The sequence below is a fragment of the Arachis hypogaea genome, chromosome 17, assembly GCF_003086295.3.
Source record: "Arachis hypogaea cultivar Tifrunner chromosome 17, arahy.Tifrunner.gnm2.J5K5, whole genome shotgun sequence".
Classification (NCBI taxonomy): Eukaryota; Viridiplantae; Streptophyta; class Magnoliopsida; order Fabales; family Fabaceae; genus Arachis; species Arachis hypogaea.
In genome coordinates, this window is record NC_092052.1 from 6,066,693 (window position 1) to 6,084,690 (window position 17,998).

At 32.4% G+C, this 17,998-nt stretch overlaps 3 protein-coding genes across 4 annotated transcripts; 1 reads left to right on the forward strand and 2 right to left on the reverse strand.

The window, feature by feature from the left end:
* The first annotated feature begins 115 nt into the window (after positions 1-115).
* LOC112765795 (protein FAR1-RELATED SEQUENCE 3) lies at positions 116-5,608 on the forward strand. The gene is made up of 6 exons (XM_025811644.2): positions 116-583; positions 1,116-3,707; positions 3,819-3,908; positions 4,160-4,309; positions 4,937-5,053; positions 5,218-5,608. The coding sequence occupies exons 2-6, from the start codon at positions 1,350-1,352 to the stop codon at positions 5,266-5,268; spliced, it is 2,766 nt and encodes a 921-aa protein (XP_025667429.1). The 5' UTR covers positions 116-583; positions 1,116-1,349; the 3' UTR covers positions 5,269-5,608.
* Positions 5,609-5,681: 73 nt separating this feature from the next.
* LOC112765797 (UDP-glycosyltransferase 92A1) lies at positions 5,682-7,581 on the reverse strand. Its single transcript, XM_025811646.3, has 2 exons — positions 6,828-7,581; positions 5,682-6,724 (listed from the first exon to the last, which is right to left on the reverse strand). The coding sequence occupies exons 1-2, from the start codon at positions 7,463-7,465 to the stop codon at positions 5,812-5,814; spliced, it is 1,551 nt and encodes a 516-aa protein (XP_025667431.1). The 5' UTR covers positions 7,466-7,581; the 3' UTR covers positions 5,682-5,811.
* Positions 7,582-8,300: 719 nt separating this feature from the next.
* On the reverse strand, positions 8,301-11,702 carry LOC112766670 (UDP-glycosyltransferase 92A1-like). Of its 2 annotated transcripts, XM_072222224.1 has the most exons (3): positions 11,641-11,702; positions 10,050-10,882; positions 8,301-9,236 (listed from the first exon to the last, which is right to left on the reverse strand). In XM_072222224.1, the coding sequence occupies exons 2-3, from the start codon at positions 10,837-10,839 to the stop codon at positions 8,560-8,562; spliced, it is 1,467 nt and encodes a 488-aa protein (XP_072078325.1). In that variant the 5' UTR covers positions 10,840-10,882; positions 11,641-11,702; the 3' UTR covers positions 8,301-8,559. The 2 variants fall into 2 exon arrangements, with proteins under 2 accessions (XP_072078325.1, XP_025668353.1); XM_025812568.2 differs by having other exon boundaries at positions 10,050-11,698.
* Between the last annotated feature and the right edge of the window lie 6,296 nt (positions 11,703-17,998).

The following is a 17,998-nucleotide window of genomic DNA, read 5'->3' on the forward strand; positions in this document are numbered from 1 at the left end:
GGTTTTCTATATTTTGAAGTTTAATTATTATGCATTTATTTATAATTTATAATTTATAATTAAAACTAAAACTATGCCGTATAAAAAATGTTTACTTGCATCAAAATTGTAATCTCAAACGAGGAAAGGTGAAAATTTGAGTGATCTTATTTAAAAATAAATAATTAAGAAATACTTTTACTTTTCTATCATATTCCCAGTGTAGTGGTGCACTATGGTCTATGGCGAGCCCACAGTCATGCGCCGTGCACGTGAGATGATCCCGCGCACTACAAACAGAAACACAGAAAATTAAATCAACTTTCGACTTTGATAACAGCGAACCGAGTTCCTTCTCAACAAACACTAGCCGTACGATGCAAATCCAACGGTTGACAAGGCGCGTGTGTACTTATGTCATATGCAACCGAAACCCACGCGACATCCACTCTCTCACTCTTCTTTCTCTCTCTCACATACCGTCTTCCTTCTCTCTCCCTACTCTGAAATCGCCCGGAGCTTCAGAAAACCCTAACACGGTTCTTTTGTCCCCTCAATCTCGTTGTTGACGCGAGTTGAGGTTCTTCAACGCCGAAATTTGAAGGTTTTTTTTTTCGAATTAATTTATCATAGCTATACTTAGCCTTTTGTTACTGTAAGTTAGGGTTCCTAATTTTCCGTAATGATTTCTGCAACAGCTACTGTCTATAGATGATTTTTCTTTCCTTCCGTTCCTTATGTGAATTTCACTATAAATTTTGCACTTTTGCAGTTTTGACCTGGAATCAGAATTTTTTGTTATTTTTTAAAATTGAGGATTGAAATTGTGTCATGTACCTATGATGTCACCCTACTTAAATGAACTTTTTGTTTTGTTAGTATGTTTTGATATATGAGATTTCTGGTGAATTTTGTCAGTTTTGAATTGATAACGTACACTTTAAACAAGACTTTGTCTTTATCATAAATAGTTTGTTTGTCACAAATTGTTAGCTTCATTTGGTATGTTTAGTAACATCTATCATGTTTCCTTAATTTTCAAAAGAAAATTCCAAAAAGCTCGCTTGTGTTATTCTTTACTTTTGTTAAGCTTCATTTCATTATTGAGAACATTGGAGGTGGAATTAATTTAACAGGTGTGAAGAGGACATGATAGCGGCATTTTGTTTAAAGAAGTCCAGGGTGGTGGTTGAAGAAGATCAATTTCCAAAACTTCAGGAGCTGCATTGTGTAGTTTTGCATTTACTTGTAACCTTGGCAACTTAGATGGTCTTTCTGTTTGATATGATTGAAGGCATTGGTTCTTGATGCATGGTGTTACCCACGAAATAGTTGCTGAGTAATTTTGCAGCATAAATTGTTGAAGGTGGATGTCCAAGTGGTACTTAAACATGGGGGAAAGAAGTGGCCATCTATCTGCTACAGATGATGGAGCTGCTGAACCTAGTGATGGGGAAGTTAACAATGCTGAAAACTCTGGTTCTCATGTTGAGGATGGGGCTTCCGAGCCACATCTTGGTATGGGGTTTGAATCTGAAGATGCTGCAAAGAATTTCTATAACGAGTATGCCCGACGTTTGGGTTTCACTCCCAAAGCTAGCCCGCAGAGTCGTTCAAAACCTGATGGGGCAAATGCGTATCGGGAATTTGTTTGTGGTGGCGATGGTTTAAAAAGAAAGCCTAATGAAACTTGTAATGCAATGATTAGGATAGAGCGAAAGGGTCAACATAAGTGGTTTGTTACAAAATTTGTGAAGGAGCATAGTCATTCCACGTCAAGTTCCGGTGAAGTGCACAGTCTTCAGCCACGAAGGCACTTTTCTAGTGTTGGAAGAACAATGCCTGAAACTTACCAAGGAGTGGGGCTTGTTCCCAGTGGTGTCATGTATATATCTATGGATAGGGCTCCTGGGAATCGCAATTCCACTGAGAACATTCATGGTAGTAGGAATTTTCCTGCAGTTGGTGCTAAGACTAATCACCAAGTTTCTGCAGTTGCTACCAAGACTAATCACCAAGTTCCTGCAGTTGCTGCTAAGACTAATCACCAAGTTCCTGCAGTTGTTGCGAAGACTAATCACCAAATAAAAAATTCTACATCAATTAATTATACTGTTAAACAGCCTGTTCAGAAGAAGACACTTGGGAGGGATTGTCAGAACCTGCTGGAGTATTTTAAGAGAATGCAGGCGGAAAACCCTGGTTTCTTCTATGCTATACAACTTGATGAAGATAACCATATGTCTAATGTGTTTTGGGCAGATGCAAGATCAAGGAGTGCTTACAATCATTTCGGTGATGCAATTAGTCTGGACACAACATTCAAAGTGTATCAATACAAAGTGCCATTTGTACCATTCACTGGGGTAAACCATCATGGCCAGACAATTTTATTTGGTTCTGCACTCCTTTTGGATGATTCTGAAGATTCTTTTGTGTGGCTTCTCAAGACATTTCTGACAGCAATGAATGACCGCCACCCCATTTCTATCACTACTGGTCAAGATAGAGCCATTCAGAGTGCAGTTTCACAAGTTTTCCCCCATGCACGGCACTGTCTAAACAAGTGGGATGTCTTGAGAGAAGGTCAGGAAAGGTTGGCTCATGTATGTCACATGCATCCAAATTTTCAGGGTGAACTTTATAATTGTATTAACCTGACCGAAACGATTGAAGAGTTTGATTCATCTTGGAATTCTATTATGGAAAAGTATGAACTTGGAAGAAATGAATGGCTGCAGTCATTGTACAATGCTCGTGCTCAGTGGGTCCCAGCATATTTCCGTGATTCATTTTTTGCTGCAATATCTCCTAATCATGGATTTGATAGCTCTTTTTTCGATGGTTTTGTTAACCCGCAAACAACATTACCAATTTTCTTTAGGCAGTATGAACAAGCTATGGAGATGTGGTTTGAAAGGGAAATAGAATTAGATTCTGAGACAATTTGCAGCCAACCTGTTTTGAAGACACCTTCACCAATGGAGAAACAGACTGCTAATCTTTATACACGAAAAGTATTTTCAAAGTTTCAAGAGGAACTAGTTGAAACTTTTGTTTATACTGCAAACAGAATTGAAGAAGAAGGGGCAAATAGCATATTCAGGGTTGCTAAATTTGAGGATGACCAAAAGGCATATATTGTCACATTAAACCATTCCGAGTTGAAGGCTGACTGTAGTTGTCAAATGTTTGAGTATTCAGGCATTCTGTGTAGGCATGTCCTTACTGTTTTCACTGTTACTAATGTACTTACTTTACCATCCCATTACATCTTGAAACGGTGGACAAGGAATGCAAAAAGTTATGTTGGATTGGATGAACATGCCAGTGAATCACATGGACTGGATTCTATGACATCTCGGTATGGCACTCTGTGTCGAGAAGCCATAAAATATGCGGAGGATGGGGCAATATCTGTGGAAACTTATAGTGCTGCAATGGGTGCTCTTAGAGATGTAGGAAAGAAAGTTGCTGTCGCAAAGCGAAATTTTGCAAAAGTTGCACCGGCTAGTAGTAGGAGTATCAGCAATGCTCATGATGACAAGAAAAACCAGACTTCAAGATCAGATACACCCCCTCTTTTGTGGCCACGGCATGATGAAACAACAAGGAGGTTTAATCTTAATGATGCTGGTGCACCTGTTCAACAGTCATTTGGCGATCTAAACTTCCCTAGAATGGCTCCAGTATCTGTCCAGCGAGATGATGGTCAAGATGAAAACATGGTAAATGAATGAGAACTTTTTTGGTTTTGTTTAGTTTGTTTATTTACTGTGTTTCTGCTATTGGAATAGGACTGGATGGTGTTGAACTGGTCTTTGGGTTCATTCATGTAGGTAGTTCTTCCCTGTATGAAATCAATGACATGGGTAATGGAAAATAGAAGCTCAACTCCGGGGAATAAAGTAGCTGTTATCAATCTGAAGGTATGGTCATAGTAATCTAAAATAGTGAGAAAGAGGCAGTAGAATTCTTCATTTAGTCAAAGTTGGTTGAGATACCTATCCTTGCCTGAGAAGTTTATGGAACAGAATTAACTTAAGCCCTTTTTGGGTATAAATGCCTTCTTTATTTTGTAGGAGACTTATTTGTGGCATAATTCTTTGCTTTTAACTTGCACATTTTAACAAATAACAACTGGTTAGGAGCTCAAGTTCCTTGCATATTTCAATTGCAGTTACAAGATTATACCAAGGTTCCATCAGCAGAAACGGAGGTTAAGTTTCAGCTCTCTAGAGTTTCTTTGGAACCAATGTTGAAGTCTATGGCCGGCATCAGTGAACAACTTTCTACACCAGCTAATAAGGTTGCTGTAATAAATCTGAAGGTGTGTTGATTAATGATCACTGCTGTTTTGTTTTTCCATAAGAATATTTTTGAAACGCATCACTTTGTTGTACCATGCTATGTTTTCTTTTATTCCTTCTTTTGTAGGGGGGAATCGGGACTTAGGATATCTAAATGTTGTTGTTGATTTGAATTCACGAGAAATACTTGTTATTGATAGGCTTGTGAAGGACGATACTTGTAATTAGTCTTTCACTCTTTCTGGATATAAAAAGGGAATGGAACTAATAAACTCTTCATGACAGGCCTAGTATCTCAAAACTAACTGTAATTGGCAAAATTGAAGCCATATTTTGATACAACCAGCTTCTATGTGGTGCAATAATTTCATTCATGAAATTTTTGTAGAAATCATTTGAGACCTGTTTATTTTTGGCACTACGCAGAAGAGTGTGCCTTTATTTGTCCTCTTGATGACCTATATCTTCACTCTCGCACAATATCACATTTCTTCTTCATTTTTGGGCAATACTTGATGTTTCTTTTTATTTTAGTTTTAATTGTATGGACAGTCTGGTTTCTAATAATTTTTTTTCTTTGATTTGATTCTCCGTCTCTATACCTTTGATCAATGTTTGGATTGTTAAAATTCTTTAAATTGTTTCAGCTTCAAGACTCCGACACAATTTCTGGCGAGTCTGAAGTCAAGTTTCAGGTTTCCAGGGACACATTGGGTGCTATGCAACGATCAATGTCCTATATCCGTGAGCAACTTTCTTCTGATGTAAGTTATCTTCTGTTATCATCGTGCAAATTTCAAGAGAGCTAATTACTAAAGGCTTAAGAATCCTGTTAAAATCTGTTGATTCAGGTGTCCCTTGTTTTATGCCACCATTGAGTGTGTTCTCTAGGGGGATATTAATGCATTTATGTGGTGAAATTTGGCAGGGCTATGTGCAGTCAGATCCTATCTCTGTAACGAAAAGGCAGAAGAAGTGAAGCATAGATTTTTATTTTTGTGCCCAGGTGGGGTGTGTTAATCATATTTCTGGCAGATTGGTGACAATGGCAATGGATACCCCGATGGCTTAGAAAATCTAGTGTTTCTTTTGTTTTGGTTAGTCTCTTTTTCTATGTAAGTTTGTTTGTCTAACATATTTGTATATGTATCATATCGTAGGCAGCACGTTGTTTATATAGGAAGCCTTTTGTCATGTCATTCTGCATAAGTAATGTTTTAGTGTCATTTTAGGAACTATATCCCAGGCTGGTCACAAAATCACCTTGAGTCATCAATATTCACAAAGTAATATAATGACTAGGAGTTATTCTTAGATTATTTCGTGGTGGTTATCTTTTATGGAAATTTTAGAAAAGAAGCGACATCGAACTCCAATGGCAAATCAACAATGTTTGTTTGTAAATATTTCAGTGATAATATTCACACTCAAATACCATAATCATAATGTTACTGCCCCAAAAAGAATATAGCAATGCAAAACTAGAAATGTTCCATGTAAATAACCTGTTCAAATTCAAATTTCACAGAGACTTGGATGACAAAATAGTAGTTATAAAATCATCCAATGATCTCAGTGAAGAACCTTTCACTTCTCCATTCTCTGTTGTTGCTTCTCTCATAAGCACTGCAATCTCTTTCGCTTTCGCTTTCATCTCTTTTCCCTTCCCTCCTTGATCCATAACTGTTTCAATCACATTCTTCACTTCCTCCCCTGAAATAACACTTTCAACTGTTGCTGTGAGTATAACACCCACACCCAATTCTTCCTCTAACATCTTAGCATTGTAAGCTTGTTCTGCTGCCAATGGCCACCCAATTATTGGAACCCCATAACTTAGGCTCTCCAACATTGAATTCTGCCCACAATGGCTTAAAAAGGCTCCTGTTGAACTATGTGATAGAATCTCCAATTGGGGTCCCCATTTATGCACCAACAAGCCTCTCTTGCTCTCCTTCATCCTCTCTTCGAACCCTTCCGGCAACCATTGAGTGCCGAACTCTCCATTCATGTCATAACCGAAAGGTGGCCGGATAACCCAAATAAACGGCTTCCCACTCTTTTCCAACCCCTCGGCTAATGCCATCATCTGGGAAGCACTGATTGTGTTCTGTGATCCAAAAGATATGTAAAGAACAGAACTTTGATCCTTGGAATTCAGCCACTCAATGCATTCTTCAAGAGCTATGCCAGAAACTTTCCCTGCTCGTTGTTTTGAATTTGAATCCTTTATCTGAAGAGGACAAACACTCCAAACAGGAAGGTTAAGATACTTCCTCAGAAGATCCAAGGCAAAAGGCTCAAGCTCCTCAATTGTGTAGCAAATCCACCCATCAGATTTCATAGAAAGTGCAATCTGTGGAGGGAAGAATTTGGACCAATCATCATTCCCATCAGCTAGCCTTAACATCCTATGCAAGTGAGAGCGCTTGAACCTGCAGCAGCAGCGACGGATCCAGAAAATTTTAGTATCGAACAAAATACAATATAATATACTAAAAACCAAATATGTAAAAATTCATATTCCAAAATCTGAACCTATAATTTTCAGGGAACCCAGGTATCCAAAACTCTTCAGAATCTGTTTTCCTGTGAGGAAAATGTGTCCAGATAGAGATGTAAGCCAAAGTTCCATAAGCACCACAAGTTGAGAAGGAAATGTTCTTGGTGCCACAACTTTTTGCAACATTGGTGACCCAACCAAGAAACACATCAGAGATTACACAAAGTGGAGGGTGACCCTCTTCTACAGTGATCTTCAATATCAAAGAACGAAGAGGGTCATCAAGGCTTGTAGAAGCATTGAAGAGCTTGATCATGGAAGTTAAGGGAAGCTTCTCTGTGTTCTCTATGTTTGGTGGTAGACCATGTTGGATTCCATTGAAGGGTAGCTCAGAAAGTTGAAGATGATCATGAATTGTTGTGGAAGAAGAGGAGGAGGAAAGTGCTGATCTGAGGTATTGAATGTTAAGGGGAGTAGTGGCTATGGTGATTGTGAAGTTATTGTTAGTTCTTTGTAGAATAAGTTTTGCTAGTGCTAGGAATGGAATTAGATGGCCATGTGCCATGAAAGGTATCATTACTATGTGGCCATGTTTGTTGTTCTTTGAAGGATCTTGTGCCATTGGAGAAGGAGGAGAATGATTAGAGAACTTCAATCTCTTTCTTTCATTCATTCATTCTTCCTTTTGAGTCTTTCTTATAAGAAAAAAGTGTACAGAAGAAAAAGAAACATGTGAATTAGATTAGTCCACGTATATTTTTGTATTTTTTGGTATGAATGAAAGCAAACAAGTTATATTCATAATTTCATACTTCACTTTACCAAAATTTTGGTGGAATGTAGTATCACTTTCACTATCATGGGACACCTGATTTGGAAATAAGAATGATTCTTCCTAGATAACTCAAGACAATTAGAGTTAAAGATATAAACTTAACTTGGTATCTATTAATAATTGAATTTATATGACAATTTTTTATAGTTGTAAATGATAATTTACTACCATAAGCAACTATGTAGACAACTGAAAAAAGGAAGGAAATATGTAGGTGCAAATATATGCAAAGATATCTCTCTTTTTTGGTAGGTATCTTTTTTGTAGTTGTTGATGTAATGTATTTTGAATTAGAAATAATACAAGAGAGAAGTAGATGTTAAGAAATTATTTTTTATTTATTTATTTTTAAATTAGACATTATAGGAACACACTTTCTTTATATTCTGTGTCATGTTTTAACTATTAAATTTAAGAAAGAATCATATAGATGACCTATTCGAATTAAAAAATTAATAAAATTGACAATAAGAAAGTTTGATAAAAACATTTTCATATAATAATACTTTTATTGCAATCTTCTAAACTTAAAAATGGGAATATCAAAATCCAATATGGAGAAAAAAAATGTAGATTTATTATGAATGGATTCTTTCTAAATATAATAATACTTCTTCCTTTTTAAATTAACTAGCATATGTATCCACATATTGTATGGGAAAATAGGCAAAAATATATAAAGTAATTTTTTTAATTTTTAAATGAGAACATACATAATTTTATAATAAAAATTACTAACATGCATAGTAATTTTTAGTCCTCTCTTTTGAATTCTAACAGCAGTAATCAAAGGCAAGTGGATCCAAGGAGAGAAGTTAATGCATTATTAGAAAATGATTAAGACTTCTCTTCTAATTAAAATAAGCAACATTAATGGAAACAAAAAAAAAAAAAAAAAAACTTAACATTTGATATCACATCTTCACAAAGTTTTAGTTTTGTAAGATGACTTTCACAAAATCATCTATTGCTCTGATTGAAGAGCCTTTAACTTCACCATTTTGTGTAGTTGCTTCTCTCATAAGAACTTCAATCTCTTTAGCCTTCACCTTCATCTCATTTCCCTTCCCACTTTGTTGATCCATAACCATGTCAATCACATTCTTCACTTCCTCCCCTGAAATCACACTTTCAACTGTTGCTGTGAGCATAACACTAACACCCAATTCTTCCTCCAACATCTTAGCATTGTAAACTTGTTCTGCTGCCAATGGCCACCCAATGATTGGAACACCATAACTTAGACTCTCCAACACTGAATTCCACCCACAATGACTAAGAAATGCTGCTATTGACTTATGTGAAAGAATCTCCATTTGGGGTCCCCATTGATGCACCAACAAACCCTTTTGAGTGTTCTTCATTCTCTCTTCAAACCCTTTTGGTAACCATTCATCACCATTGAACTCTCCATTGATGTCAAAACCAAATGGTGGCCTTATAACCCAAATAAAACTTCTCCCACTTTGTTCCAACCCTTCTGCCAATGCCATCATTTGGAAAGCACTGATTGTGTTCTGTGATCCAAAACATATGTAAAGAACAGATCTTTCATCCTTCAAATCTAACCACTCAATGCAGGGTTCAAGACCCTTGCCACGCTCTTTACCTGTACATACAAATACGAATATTGGATTCGATAAATAACAAGAACCCTAAACAACAAACTGATTGTTTCTCCCCATTTCTCATCTGCTTGTTCATGCAACTTTTAACTTTTAAGAATGCCTTTAAAAGCACTTAAAAGTGAAAATTTTAAAGTTAGTTTGTGTTTATTAAAACTAAAAAGCTTAATATAATCTCATACATTAATTAATATTTAAATTTAATTTTTATTTATTATAATATTTTTAAATATTAAAAATTATTTTACCAAATACATTTGTTGCTTGTACTTATTACAAGCTATTTTTAATTTAATTTATTAAATATAGACGTTACAACTTTTAAAAACTAATTTTTATAAGTTACTTTTAAAAAATAAAAATTTTATCTAACCAAGTCTAAGTGTTAGTTTGAATTGATTTTTTTTAGTTAAAAAATATTTTTATTCAATTTTAAACATATTTAGATATATTTTTTAAAAAAATACTTAGATTAAAAAAAAATAAAAGACATTTTTAATATTTAAAATTTAAAAAAAAAATTATTGAAATGTGAAATAGCTTTTATTTATTAAAAAAAATAATAGATATTTTTTTTCAAAAACCAATCTAAACTCACCCAAAACCAATGACATAGCAATTTAGATGCAAAAAGTTATAATTATTTGGACATTTTGGTGGACTGCAATATAATGTGCCTCATTGAACTTACATCTTCATGTGAAGACATCTCTAATCATCTTCACATCAGTTTCTTTTTTTTTAATTATATTTTACACTCCCTGTATATATAAGGTGCAAATTGTTTTGAACTATACCTTGAAGTGCAAGTGGTTGAAGAAGTGGACCAAAACTCCATACAGGAAGATTAATGAAAAACTTTCTGAGAAGTTCCAAACCCAAATTCTCAATCTCCTCAGCAGTGTTACAAATCCACCCATCAGATTTCATGGACAGTTGAATCTGGGAAAGGATGAATCTTGACCAATCACAACTTCCATCAGTTTCTCTCAAGGTGCTATGCATGTGAGAGCGGTGAAACTTGTAATTCTGAGGGAACCCCGGAATCCAAAACTCGTCGGAATCAGAGTTTTTATGGGGAAGATTGGACCAGATAGATATATAAGCCAGAGTTCCATAAGCACCACAAGTTGTGAATGTTATGTTCTTGATTCCAAAACTCTTTGCAACATTGTTAGCCCAACCAACAAACACATCAGAGATTATGCAGAGTAGAGAGTGGCCCTCTTCTTCTTTGATTTTCAAAATCAAAGAGCGAAAGGGGTCCTCAAGGCTCAAAGATGCCATGGTTAGTTTGAGCATTGCATCTAAAGAAGAGAGATTCTTAGTGTTGTCTGAATTTGGTGGTAGACCATGTTGTGTAGGATCAAAAGGTAGCTCAGCAAGGTGGACATGGTTATGATCATAATAATAATGTTTGATGTGTTGAATGTTTGAGGGAGTGGTGGCAATGGTGATTTTGAAAGAAGTTGTTTGTTGGATTTGTTTTGCTAATGCTAGGAATGGGATGAGATGACCTTGTGCTAAGAAAGGTAGCATTACAATGTGAACATTTTCATTGCCATCTTTCTTTGAATACTCTGCCATTGGAGTTTCAAGGGTGTGATAGCTTGGTTGCTCTTATTGCTCTCTAAGTTAGGAATAAATAGGCATCAGTCATTCTATCTAACCAACAAATATTACTATTCTAGATTAGCATTTTACTAGCAATATTTACACTAACATTTACAAGAAATTTGTACACAACAACAAATATTAGAGCAACTGTGTTACATGTTAAAAAAATAATTTTTTGAGTAGACAGGTACTTAACAGAAATAATAAGATGAATGCATGTGATATAAGCTACCAAAATTTACGTGGAGATTTATACAACTGACAAAAATTGCAGGTAGAATCTGGGCGATGATATTTGCGTGGAGATTTATACAACTGACAAAAATTGCAGGTAGAATCTGGGCGATGATACTTATGAATTTGTTCGTAACTGCAAAAAATAATTGCAAACTACGCTAAAATCAAAACCCAATCACTAATCAATAAGAATGCTCATCTAAAAAATACGCACTTTACTGGATATCATTAACCGAACAAATTGATAACTTTGTAAAATTTCTCTTAGAAATAAAAATTATAAAACTTAGTTATTTGATTACATTAAAAACTTTCAAAAAATGCATTATTATTAAATCTTTAGAAATATAATCGATATTCCATCTTATAATATGCATGCTTGTGCCTTGGAAATAACTCTCTCCATTGATGAGTTGAATGTTTAAGGGAGTGGTGGCAATGGTAATTTTGAAAGTTGTTTGTTGGATTTGTTTTGCTGATGCTAGGAATGGGATGAGATGACCTTGTACTAACTACTAAGAAAGGTAGCATTACAATGTGGACATTTTCATTGCCATCTTTCTTTGAATACTCTGCCATTGGAGTTTTAAGGGTGTGATAGCTTGGTTGCCCTTATCGCTCTCTAAGTTAGGGAATAAATAGGCATCAGAAATTTTACCTAAGCAACAATATTATTATTTTATATTAATATTTTACTAATAATAATTTATATTAATATTTATAAAAAATTTGTACACAAAATTTATAATTTATACTCATATTCTTTAAAATTTATATATATAAATCAATATAATTTATATTTATATTTATTAGAATTTATACACATAAATTAATAAATTTATTTGATGAATATAATTTGATATTTATGCTATTTAAATACTTACCAAAATTACTAAAAATTACTGATCTAAAATTTTTTAAATAGACAATATACTTTGCATGACAAGTACTCCTACTATCATGATGGTACGTTACTTAGACATATTCGATATTTTATTTAAATAAATTAATGAATTAAATATTAAACTCACTGTGTTACATGTTAAAAAAATATTTTTGAGTAGAAAGTTACTTAACAGAAATAATAAGATAAATGCATGTGATATAAGCTACCAAAATTTACTTAGAGATTTATACAACTGACAAAAATTGTATGTAGAATCTGGGTGATAGTATTTATGAATTTGTCGTAGTTGCAAAAATAATTGTAATTTGTAAATTACGCTAGAATTAAAAACCCAATCACTCATTAGTAAAAATGCTCATTTCAAAAATACGCATTTTATGTGAATATCATTATAATTATTGAATAAATTTATAATTTTGTAAAATTTCTCTTAGAAAAAAAAAATTATAAAGTTTAATTATTTGATTACATTAAAAACTTCCAGACAATGCCTTATTATTAAGTCTTTGAAAATATAATCTGTATTCCATCTTGTATTCCATCTTCTAATATAAATGTTTGTGCATTGAAAATAACAATTCGTAGTTACATATCTTAGACAATAATACTCTGTTGAGTACAAGTTACATGACAAATATGAATGCATGTAATGCACATATAAATATTAACTAGCTAGCATGGCCAAAAAAATAATTGTTTATCTTTTTTTCTAACCCTCTTCTTTTTTTTTTTACTATAAAAGATAAAAAAAATTAATTTTAATTCACACACAATTATAATTATATTTATTATTTTGAATGACTATTTAATGAGCTAAATATTAGACCAATTATGTTACATAATAAAAAAATTCTGAATAAAAAGTTACTAACAGAAACAGATGAATACATGTGATATAAGCTACCAAAATTTGCTTGCAGATTTATAAAACTGACAAAAATTGCATGTAGATTTTGGGTGATGGTACTCATAAATTTGTTCGTAGCTGCAAAAATAATTATAAAATATGCTAAAATTAAAAATTCAATCACTAATCAATAAGAATGCTCATTTAAAAAATACCCATTTTATGTGGATATTATTACAATTGCTAAATAAATTTATAACTTTGTAAAATTTCTCTTAGAAAGATAAAAATTACAAAACTTAGTTATTTGATTACATTAAAAAATTCAGATAATACATTATTATTAAATCTTTAAAAATATAATCTGTATTCCATCTTGTAATATGCAGGGACGGATTCAAAAATTTTACTACAGAGGGGCCAAATTTTAGATAATTTTTTTCATTCCATAAAAAATAATTAACATGTAGTTATTAGAGTTAGTTTTTTAAAAGATTCATCAAAATATATATAATTATAATTTTTTCACAATTTTATTATTAATATGATAATTACATAAAAGAAATAAAACAATATCAATAGTATATTATAAAATTATAAAATGCTAATAATTTATAATGTGTTTAGTTAAAAATTATCACATATCTTATTAATTAAAATTAATTCTTTCAAAAATTTTAAAAAATTTGAAAATAAATTATAAATTATTAATTATTTGAAAGACACAGTACCCTTGTAGAATACAAGATATTTTTTTTTTTACCAAAGATAGGAGACTCGAACCCGCAACCTCTTAATTGAGTATGGGGAGACTATGCCATTTGAGTTATAATAAGTATTTTTTACAAAAAAAAAAAAAATAATATGTAAAGTACATAATGTGATTACTAAAATATAGCTACGTAAGTCATTATTAATATAATAATATAAATATTAAATATATTAATATAAAAAAATAAATAATTTTTTAAAAATAAATATAGAGAATATTATATAAAAAATAATTTAAAAGGTACAAAGATTTGAGGGTATGATATTAAATTAGTTAAGTAAAAAATATTAGTAAATTAAACAATTAAGACATAAATCTATTACATAGTAAAAATAATACATATAAAATTATTAAATTACATCATATTTTTTAAACAGATATCTCATATATAAATATAATTTCTTAAAATTTTGGGAGGGAACGTCGCGCCCCCTCTAAGTGTGTGTTTGGATTACAGTTTACAAATAAGAGTTTGAATAAAATTGATTTTGCAAACTTGATTTTGATGAAAAGTAAATTTGTATTAAAGTGATTTATGTTTGGCAATCTTTGCATCAAAATGAATTATAGTAAAATAAATGTTGTTTGGATTATACTACTCAAAATCACTTTTAGATAAAAAATTACTAAAATAGACACTAACTTAAATAATTTTTGTATATTATCTTATCATTTTAATTTAGATAATTGAATAAATCTTATTAATTAATTCTATAATAAAATTAATATTTATACACTAAAATAAAAATAATATATAAAAATTGGCAAAATATATTTTTAATTAAAACTAACAAAATATAAATTTTAGAGAGTACTAAGAATAATAAAAAAATTAAATATTTATCTTGGTAGTAACTGAAATAAATCAAAAAAAATTTATGATATTTTTTATATAGTATATTTTTAGTACTCTTAGTACTCTTTTTTAGTATGCTATAATTTATTATTATTATTTATAATTAATTTTTTATTTAATTTACTTTACCTAATAGAATCAATAAATCATATTATAAAAAGATAATAAAAATAATACAAAAAATTATAATTATAAAAATGTATAATATCAAATAAATAATTAATAAAAAATAATAATAATAAATAATTAAAAAAAGAGTTCATGTAACCAAAAATAATAATAAGAATTCTATAATAATATAATAACATGCATAAAGGATAAAATTGCTAAAAGGTAAATAAAGATGGAGTATTGATGGCTAAAAGCTCGTTTGTGAAACGCAGAAGCTCAAAATTGTAGCTTCTTGTAAACGTGGTTTTAAAAACAAAATCACTTCTGCGTTCATAAATCAAAAATTTCCAAACAAGTTGACGAGGGTATTTGGGATGGTGTGGCTGTTTCTAGAGGAGGACCTAGAGTTTCTCACTTGATGTTTGCAGATGACCTCCTCCTTTTTTGTAAAGCAAAGAAAAATCAAGTTCGGAATGTTGTGCACACCTTGGAGTTGTTCTGCAAAGCTTCAGGTATGAAGGTTAACATTGAAAAATCTAAAGCTATTTGTTCTAGAAATATCTCTAATAGAAGGAAGGAAATGTTGTCTGGTGTTTCTCATATTCCTTTTACTAGTGACCTAGGCAAATACTTGGGGGTGAACCTTAATCATCCTCGAGCTGCTAGGTCTATTTTTGCGGACTCTTTAGAAAAGATCAAGAATAGGCTGGCTAGTTGGAAAGGTCGGCTCCTTAACAGAGCAGGCAGGCTTTGCTTAATTAAATCTGTTGCTTCTTCTCTTCCTATTTATCAGATGCAAGTGACTCTTTTTCCTACTTCAATTTGTCAAAAGATTGATTCTGTGCTTAGACAATTCTTGTGGAAGGGAAAGGTGGGGGAGCGATGCTTAAATTATGTCAAGTGGAGCAAAGTTGTCACTCCAAGAAAATATGGAGGCTTGGGAATTAGAGATACCCAGTGTGTAAATTTTGCTTTATTAGGAAAGCTTGTTTGGCAATTACTGCATAATAATGATAAGCTTTGGGTAAGAATTATGTTGGCAAAATATTTATCTGGGAGGTCTTGCTTTTCATCCAGTTTTTCTAATAATGTTTCAAGCACTTGGCGAGCGATTTATAAGACAATAGAAAAGCTTCGTGATGGTTTTGATTGGTGTACAGGCAGGATGTCTCAATCCTTTTGGTATCATGCTTGGCGACCATGTGGAACGCTAGCTCATTTGGTTCCTTTTGTGCACATCTCTGATTCTCACTTGAAGCTAGAAGATGTCTGGTACCATGGACATTGGCGGTGGGATATTCTTTGCACAATGATTCCGGAAGAAGTTAAACTTGATTTGATGCTCTTTGATCCTATCAAGCAGGCAGGAGATAAAACAGGTTGGTTTTGGACAAACTCAAATACTCTCACCTACTCGACTAAAAGCGGGTATGAATGGCTATTGAAGAAGAAATTTGGCTGGAACAATAATGAAAATTGGCTTTGGCTTTGGCGCTTGAGAATACCGGAGAAGATAAAGTGTCTGCTCTGGCTTTGTCTCAACAACGGAGTTCCCACAGCTAGTTACCGGTTTCAAAGAGGTCTTGCTACTTCTGATTTTTGTCAGCGATGTTATCTTGCTCTAGAGGATATTAACCACTGCTTTAGGACTTGCCAAAAAGCTCGTCAGATTTGGATTAGCTTAAATTTGGAAATGACCGCTGAGGACTCTAGTTTGGATTTTGTGTCTTGGATTCGTTCTAACCTCAACAAAAATGAGTTTCTCTTTGCAGCGGCCTTTTGGTGGATTTGGAGGGATAGGAACAATGACATCTTCCATCAAGATGATCCATGGAGTAAGGAGAAAATTGTTCACTTAGTTCAACATGCTGCTCGCGATTTCTCTAAGGTTGTTACTAACCAAAAACATATTATTCCTTCCTCTTTGCAATATAACTGGGAACCACCTCCAATGAATGTCTATAAAGTGAACTGCGATGCAAGCGTTTTTAAAAATGGGCAATTAGCGGGCTTTGGATGTATTATTAGAGACAGCATGGGAATTTGGATGAAAGGTTGTTCTGCCAGTATACCTCTTTCTAGTGTTCTCTCTTGTGAGCTTCATGCTATTTGGAGAGGGCTTGTTATGGCTTGGGATTGCGAGTATAAAGAGGTCATATGTGAAACTGATAATCTTGATGCATTTCTTCTTGTTTCGCGAGGCACAACCAGCATGATTACGAATGACTCTGATCTGCTTGGCAAAATCAAAGAGATGCTTCAGCGCAATTGGACAGCTACTTTAGTGCTCATCCAGCGTACAGCAAACAGAGCGGCTGATTTAATGGCTAAGACTGCTGCTTTAAACAAGCAGGTGTACCTAGAGTGGTTACAACCCCCTAATAATTTAGACATTATTATTAGAGAGGAGTACTACTCTTTATCTTAGGTGTTTTTTCTTTGTGTTATGTTCAGTCACCAAAAAAAAAAAATCAAAAATTTGCCAAACCAAAAATTGAAGCTTTCAAAAAGACTAAACGTGCTTCTTCTCTTGTAACGCGTTTGCCAAACACACCCTAAGGGTAACATATATACTTGTGCATTGGAAATAACAATTCCTAGTACAAGTTACCTAACAAACATGAATGCATGTAATGCACATATAAACATCAACTATCATGGTCAAAAAAATAATTGTTTGTCTTTTTTTTAAACCTCTTTTACATTTTTTTTACTATAAAAGATAAAAAAATTAATTTTAATTCACACACAATTATAATTATATTTGTCATTTTAAAAGACTATTTATTGGTCTAAATATTAGACCAATTATATTTCATATTAAAAAAAAATTCTGAAAAATTACTTTAAGTCACAGAAACAATAAGATGAATGCATGTGATATAAGTTACCAAAATTTGTTTGGAGATTCATACAACTGACAAAAATTGCATATAGACTCTGGTCGATGGTACTCATAAATTTCTCGTAGATGCAAAAATAATTATAAACTATGCTAGAATTAAAAATCCAATAACTAATCAGTAAAAATGCTCATTTTAAAAATACGTATTTTATGTGGATATCATTACAATTGCTGAATAAATTTATAACTTTGTAAAATTTCTCTTAGAAAGATAAAAATTACAAAGCTAGTTATTTGATTACATTAAAAAACTTTTAGAGAATGCATTATTATTAAGTCTTTGGAAATATAATATGTATTCCATCTTGTAATATGCAGGGACGGATCCAGAAATTTTACTATGGAGGGGCCAAATTTTAGATAATTTTTCATTCCATCAAAATAATTAACACATAGTTATTAGAGTTAGTTTTTTAAAACATTCATAATATATATATATATATATATATATATATATATATAATTTTTTCACAATTTTATTTTTAATATGATAA